At 41.4% G+C, this 8,082-nt stretch overlaps 1 protein-coding gene across 1 annotated transcript; it reads right to left on the bottom strand.

The window, feature by feature from the left end:
* Positions 1–3,350: 3,350 nt before the first annotated feature.
* LOC114743726 (B-box zinc finger protein 19-like) lies at positions 3,351–4,602 on the bottom strand. The gene is made up of 2 exons (XM_028931944.1): positions 3,973–4,602; positions 3,351–3,838 (listed from the first exon to the last, which is right to left on the bottom strand). The coding sequence occupies exons 1-2, from the start codon at positions 4,498–4,500 to the stop codon at positions 3,662–3,664; spliced, it is 705 nt and encodes a 234-aa protein (XP_028787777.1). The 5' UTR covers positions 4,501–4,602; the 3' UTR covers positions 3,351–3,661.
* Between the last annotated feature and the right edge of the window lie 3,480 nt (positions 4,603–8,082).

Raw genomic sequence — 8,082 nt, 5'->3', positions numbered from 1 at the left:
AATTAAAAAAAAATGGGCTAGACTGGACTGGATTAACTAGTCTAAGGGGCCAGTCCTTAGTCCAGTCCAGCCCGATGAGACTAGTTCTGTCCAGTCTGGTCCAGTCTTGTTTCGGGCCAATTTTTTCTGGACCGGGTTTGCTCGGGTTGGACCGGACCATACCGGACCACCGAGTTTTTGCACAGCCCTAGTTAGTATATTCAAGGTGGAATATACATATGCATGTAGATGTTGTTATGACTTGCATATTCATTTGTGTTATTACCTATTATGATATATATGTATATATATTATACATACAGCGTCATATATATTACCTATTAATTCTCGAATATGCATTAGAGAAGGGTAGTTCTTGAATATATATTGGAGAAAAACAGTTCAGAGAAAGGTAATTTCATTAAGCTCTAGCTACGTCTCAGTTATATGCCTTCAATTCGGTTGAGCTCCTCTCCCCCTTGCAAAGCTTTCCACTTCCCTTTGCCCAACTTTCCTTCACCCAGTGAACTTTCTCCGGGTCTCCTCTTTCCTTCTGCCACTATAGCTTTGCTAGAACTCGTTCTCCCTTCGCCTACTAGCCCCTCGCCAGATCGTTTTGTTCCATTGTTTATGCCCTAATCGACAGCACTGTCATTTTCCTCTGTTCCCCCCAAGTATCTGATATGGGTCCTCTGTCTTTTTCTTTAAACGGGCACCTTCTTTCTTTCTTTGTTTTTCTTTTTTTTAAATTTTCCATACTAGATATCTAGCTCCCATGCCACCTCATGTTGCCAAGTCAGAAGCCAAAAATCATCATAGTTGACACCGTTTGTACCACCTCAACAAACTGTAACAACACATGACTCTCAGGACTAACGTTTTGTAACGGGACTAATACCTCTAGTCTTAAATTTCAGGGACTAAAAGTTGTATTTTCCCTATTTAGAAGTCTCATGGATGAGCCCGTGAGATTTTGAAGCAACAGTTGGGCCATACTCTGGACGCTTCTGAGGGGGCCTAATCTATTGGGCTTTGAACCTCGCTGTTTAAACCCACAAATACACCCCCCGCGTTTTGCTCTTTTTTTTGGATCACCAAAGACCAATGCCTGCTGTCCCCCCCCCCCCCCAATGTCTTTTGTAATATTAGAAGAATGACTTTCACCTATCCACGTGCACCCACAGAGGCGCCTAATTATAAATAAAATGTGAATGACTGGCAGTCAAAATGCTTCTGTTCTAGCAGCTTAATTCTGAACACGCTCGATGCTTATCATCTGTGAACGTGCTCCTACCCTATTTCCGTATTTCGTGGGCATCGTTTAATAATGAGACAACAAAGTAATCTCCACGTGTTTCTTATCATGGTTTATGTATTACTTCATGTTCCTCTGGTCAAAAAAAAAAAAAAAAAGTGATGTTCCGAGTAACTGCTGCTTCGTCACCTAACGCCTAGAAATCAATGATGACCAAACAAATTGATTGGCCAATGTTTTTCAGCCGTCCTCCTCCAACTCTGCGTTGCTTGGATAGTCCTCCTCAATCAACCCACTCGCCATCATGTTGTCGTCTACCGGTTTCACAGTTCTTTGAACCTTTCAGTGAATAGTAATAGAAGGAAGAAGAGTTTGTGGGCTTGGTTTGATTCGGTCCTATTGTCTTTCTCGGCCAACTATTCACCTTGCTGTTAAGACGGACGGACAGTTATTGTGGTTTGGAAGGTTGCCCAAAAGTGGCAGGCAGCTTAGCAGAGCCATCCTTTTCAGAATGGGAAGTTGCCGCATCCAAAGCAGCTTTTTTCTTTTAATAATTATTTGAATTGAAATGAACGATGGAAAAAAGGGGGGGGGGTTTTGGGTCTCAGAGGCGTGCTTCACTGATATTGTACAAGCTCCATGTTGGAGCTGACCTTATAAAAGCCAAAAACCGGGGGCTGGATGCTCCACGGAGCTTCGCCACCTCACGAAAACCGAGTGGCTACCAAGCAGCCACACAAAGTCGCCTCACGCGATTCTTCCATTGCTCTCTCATTCATTATTCATGATTTCCACTCTCAGCCTTTCGGCTCCCACCGCCGTTCATTCAATCAAATCTCCTTCCTGTTAATTCATCCCTCTGCCTTTTTATTATTATCCACGATTCACCTTTTAATTTTATTTTCCCATCCTTTTTACCCAATTCATTCCCCGCCTTTTAATTTAATATGATGTTTGTTTAGCCGGAAAAGTTGATGTCAAAAATGGAAGGTAAATTCTTTTGTCGTTTTCGCGTGAAGGTAGGGGAATTTCAGAAGGGGTGTGTGTGTCAGTGCACAGCACAGCGATGAAAGAAAATAAAATTTAAAAAAGAAAGAAGAAAGAGAAGGACGAAAGGAGCACCACACAAGCTCACCGGGGAAACGAATGTCGGCCACGCAAACAAGTAAGCGAAGGCCGCTTCAACCTCTCTCTCTCTCTCTCCGCTTTCCTTTTTCCTGTTTAGTCCCTCAAAATCAAAACAATTCTTTAATTAAACATTTTCAAACTTGCCGCAGCGGCTGCCTCCATTCCATCTCAGCGCTTATTATTAAATTAAGCACAGGGAAAATATCTGGCCATTTAAATAATGTGATTAGACTCGCTTCCTCACTCCTGACCATGTGTTCTCGTCTCAGCGCTCAGCTTGCTGATTCCTGAGACAACCTCCCTCCTCCACAACCTCTTGTGAGGTCCATAAATCTCCTCACTACGACTTTCCTATCATATATATCATTTCTTAATCCATAAAGTACCACCTCTTCGTGTCTGGTTTCCATTTAAAATGTCCAGTTCCCATCTGATGTATGTGCTTAAAAGGTTCTCCTTTCATTTTGATCGCGATGCCCGGCCCGCCCCTCATTTTTATAGTTGCCTCATGCGATTAGTTAATTACTTTTTTCAATTAACCATCATAATTATCCAACCTAATCAATCGTCTTTGGGTAAGGAGGATGAGTTCCCACGTATGTGTGCTCCCGGGATCAGATTAATAAACAAATAAAAATATCTCTCTTAAAATAAGCCATAAATGAGGCAAATACGACGGACCGGGGACATGGCTGTGCCCCGTGGATACATGTAAAAATCTTCAAAACTGCGGGTTGCGTCCTTTGACGTCTTGAATACCAAAACATTTTACCAATTCAAAAGTTAGCAGATAATATACTCCGGTGACTCCGGAATATCGTTTGCTTCGCTGGTTCACCGTGTCACATTAAAGCGCAACATCATTTGACGCGTGATACCCAATGGGTTGCCCATATGGCTTTAATCATTTTGACGGGAACAGTTAAAATATATTCCTGATTAAAAACAAATCAACCCAAATTATTTGATTTGATAGAAAGCAGTCGGGTAGCAGCGATCAATTGGTTCTTAACATTTCCCCCGTGGTTCTTAGTCAACACGGCGGCATTTCAAGCAAAAATGTCTGGTTATTTTTTCTACAATTCACACGAAAGATGAATGAAGGCAACGGAAAAGTTCCGGTCACTAAACAGACTTCTTTTCTTGGAAGTTTTGGACAAGAACGATCATTAAGAATACAATCAATCAAATGGTCAAAAACTAAGACTGTAGTTAGACATAGTTAGTCAAGAATTCAGTAATAATAATATCTGAAGCTACCATCTCGATCGTGCAGCTATGATACCCCGAATCCCGCGATCAAACGGACTCCGGCGTTCTCGCATCGTTGGACCCCTTCGCGGTAGCCGGTCCGATCTCTCCACCTCTCGGCGATTCCTTCGACGTTCCTTCGCCGCCTTCACATTCCAACCATGCCACCTGCTTTTTTAGCTCTCCACCTTTCCTCTCTTTATTACACCACCACTTCCAACCATCCTGTTTTGGACATCAAACATCAAAAAACGCTATCCCATTATTCACGCCAAGTTCTTTTCCCCCGTCCAGGAAAATGAATTTCAAATCAAGGAACATATGTAAAATTATATTAAAATTAAGGGGGAAAAGAGAACCTGGAAATTAAGATCCGATGCGTCCTCACGCTTTCGCTTCGACGATAGTGTGCTCGCCGTTTCAGAAATAACTCTATTGCTGCTAAAACATCTGCTAATTGACTCTTCACTACTCGAGGAGTTTGAAGCTGGCGGAGGTGGTGTGGAGGACAGAGGAACTACCTGATTATCTCCATCCTCGTCACCGTCACCACCACCCCCTTCGTCTTCATCTTCGTCGACGTCATCGAGATCGTCCTCTGTGTCTATGTCATCGTCATTGCCACCTTCACTCTCGTCCCCCTCGTCACTACCATCTTTCATTCCGCCGGCACAACTCTCGCAAAGAGAAAGGGTGTTTCCGAGCTTGGCACCGGAGGCTTTCCATGGAGTCAAAGACTGACACGCATGGCATAGCAGGGTCCTGGAGTGCCTGGTTACCAAGAAGTTGGCTCCGTGGACCTTAGCGTCGCATTCCCAACACAAGCTAGCTTGGTCGGATTCGCAGTAGGTCCTCGCCGGCGCCTTGCACAGCTCACAATTCTTCATCTCCTGCCGTTAAAACTAGGATAATATTTGGTCTCCTGAATTTCTCTTTCTCCCTGGTTCTTCGGGAATTTTCTCTCCTCTTTCTCTCTCTACAAGTGCAGGGCGGGTGAGTTTTGAGATGGAAGGAAGGGAAAGAAAGTGTAAGTTGCCGAAACCTATAAAAATAATCCCTGATTTTCCGCCATATCCCGAAACTGCCCTCTCAGCTTTACTGTGCTTGATATTTTAGTCTTTTACTCGCAAATCCAATCTCTCCCTGCCCACCAAGAAAATGTCTGGACCATTAGATTCGCGATTTCATCGCCAGTTTTATTTTCTTGCAAGAAAAGGGGATTATCTAATGAATGGCTTATCAAACTTTTTTTTTCTTCTCATTTGTCGTAACATCTCTCTATTATTGGAAGAGATGACTCGGAGATAATGTTTGATTTTTTGCAAAATCATAAAAAAAATTTATTTATTTGGTTAAAATATTAGAAATGAAATGAAATACAGCCTCCCAGCTTCGTTATTCTTTATGTAGCACTTTAGATGATTAGATATATAACCGCTGGTATGGCCCTTGAAAGTTTCACGGAATAATGTGCTTTTAACTTTTAAAACTAGGCTTCGGTGCCCAAAAAAAAAAAAAACTTTTAACACTGGGCAGTACAATATTATTCTGTGGACTTCACTAATCTGCTTTAAAGTCTAGTGGGTGAAATAAAAGGAAAGGAAAGAAATATTTCTGAAAAGATAAAGACTTGCATTTAACTTGAACGAAACCAGGTTAGATAAAGATCGTCACAGAAAGAAAACACTCTAGCAGATGTAAGAAGAGCCATTTATCCATGGTCTTATGATGGGTAATCATGCTATTTTCCCTGTTCTATCGTTAGTCTCGAAGACTGCATGACTTATTGGCAGAGAAAAAAAATTAATTTAATTTAATATTTCTATACCTTAAATGTAAAGTTTGTTGTAACTAATTAGCTCTAGCATCCAATCCATCCAAATTTTACTGGGCATTGAAAGGAACCAAAGAAAGAGAAAAAGGAAAACCATATTGGAAGTACCCATACTTTCTCTCAATTTTTAATTTGGTACCTATGTGTTTTTTTCCCTTTAATTAAACATTTAATTTTATCTTTTTAGCAACATTAGCTCTTATAACTTTGTTCTATTGATATTTTTAGTCTCTACATAAGGATTAATGATGTTAATAGAGAAAAAATAAAGATTTAGTTAAGTACAAAAAATACATAGGTACTAAATTGAAAATTAAAAAAAATATAGGTACCTCTAATATGATTTTCCAAGAGAAAAAAAAGAGGAGAGGCGAGGGTTAGAATAGTCAATGGGGGAAAGATGGGAAGAAAGGGCGGTATGGGAATGAAAGCAGCGGCAAAGCGAGGGGCGGGGGTGCTTGGGGTGGGAGGGGGCGCCAGGTGTCTCGTGGCGAGGGAATCAAAAGCTGTGTGTGGTCTATACCGAAATCCTTTGGGTTGTTTTAATGGTTCCTGTGGGATATTTTTCTAATATTTATTCCGTGGCGGTCTACGTGGCACATGAGCATCGTGGGGATACCGATTTGCTTACGTGGCGGAATTTCAGTCACGGGTGGAGACCCGGCCATGTGGGCTTGGCCAAGCGAATCCCCACCACCCCAATTCCCACGTAAAGCTCCCTCCCTCCAAAGCGGGAGGGCATATCGCATGCAACACACAACATCCAAGGTTGGGACTCCCCAGTCAACTACTCCCCAAATTTGAATTACACGCGCTCCGACCCATTACCCAAAATGCCCAGTCAGCCAATCTCCTCACTTCCTCACCGTGTTCCCATTTCAACTGCCCTCTTCTCTCCTCTTTGCTTCTTCTTTCGCGCCTGGGCTCTTGGGATTCTTTCCCTTCTTTTTTTTTTCATAAATATTTAAAAACATCATGTTCAAAGATAACGGAGCAGTTAAGATTCCTAACCCTCATTGTGACCATGCCGGGTCTGTTTATTGATTAATTCTAAAAACATGTACTGTTAAAGTGCTGAATGTCAAGAGCATCTTCTGCTGAATCATACTTAGGGGTGTTTGGGAAATCCAAAACCATGGTTTCAGAAGCACTTTTCCGCAAAACAAGGTAATCTCCTCCACATATTTACTTCGTAATCCGTAAAGTACTTCTGAAACCATGGTTTAGTTTTTATCCAAACATCCCCTTATACAGTTATTCCTCAGTTAAGTTGTCCCACAGTTATAAGAAGTGGAATGGGCTCAGGGTAGAGATTGACTACCACGACGCCAACCATGGCCCTCATTGCATATGGATCACCTCCCTTCTGCACCCAAAAAAAAAAAACTCCTTTCAAAATAAAGACTTCATTCAAAAATTAACAGTCTGACTCAGTGAAAAAAGACTAGTCTCTCATGACAAAGTGAACCAATATTTAAATTTTTATTCAAAAAATATTCATATTAGTGTTTAAAAGTATTTGAATAAAAGTATATCTATGCGTAGCTAAAAAAAAACCTTCATTGGTCTGACCATAAAATTGGTATTATTAGCTGCTTTCAGGTTTCCGGAATCAGAGACATTATACCCTCCGCTTCCTTATGCTGTGAGTTATAATATGATATTACCTGCCATGCTCGCATGGACAGTAAATTTCATTTCAGAGATGACTTGCTGAATATTAAGATATTTTGGTGAAGAGGCAGTCACTTGTGTTTCTACGCGGGACGGAGAAGTTAAAAAAGGAGCTGATTTTGATTGCAAGATGCCGGATTTGAACTCCAAAAACTTGTCAAACTTGTGCGCTATTACATCCAAGGCGACGGAAAAGACTTCAATTTGCAAAGTCAGAATCAGAAAGAGTAGCGAATCCGCACAGCCAGGCAATATCAATTTGAATGCATGATGATGGCTTCCCTGAAATAGGCCGTGGGACAGAGCCGAGAAGAGGAGAGAGCCCCTCAACCGAAACAAGTACTCCTCCGGTCCTAAATGTAAGACCCTTGTACCAGTGTGTATAAGGGTCTTATATTTAGGACTGGAAGAGTATATATTATCGTCGGTCTTAATTACAAAACATTATTTATAATCTACAAACGAGATCTTATAATTAGAACCGAAAGTAATATAAAAGAACTTTGCTGGCAACTATGTGGAAATGCATTCACATCGTATGGGCTGGGAGTGTGGGTCAGGGAATATTAGATTAAGCTATTCAAGCTAAGGTGTGAAAGAGAAGTTATTCGAAAGAGAGGAGAAAGGAAAAAGGTTGGTGGGTAGAGTTGCAAGAGTGTGTGGGAGGATGTACTGGGATTTCCATCTCCATAAGGAAGCCGCCGTATTCGTCCCCCAGCCCGCGAATCAATCAACCGAACCTATCACATATGGCTTTGATCCCTGGGCTTGCTTATTTTCTCCATTTCAGCCTTCCTTTACTTCGACCCTATGCTCCTTAACCACGTACGTCTTATTATTTAATATTTCATCCCCATGCCATCACTTCTCACCCGATTCCCTTTTCTTTCAAATTATTGTAAGTGTCATCCAAATTAAAATGCCTCTATAAAGTAAAACTTGCTTCATTAATAAATAAAAG

Source organism: Neltuma alba, unplaced genomic scaffold (genome assembly GCF_004799145.2).
Source record: "Neltuma alba isolate B1F8T4 unplaced genomic scaffold, ASM479914v2 tig00004110_pilon, whole genome shotgun sequence".
Lineage (NCBI taxonomy): Eukaryota > Viridiplantae > Streptophyta > Magnoliopsida > Fabales > Fabaceae > Neltuma > Neltuma alba.
The sequence above is the reverse complement of the archived record's forward strand: the minus strand, read 5'-3'. Positions and strand labels throughout refer to the sequence as shown.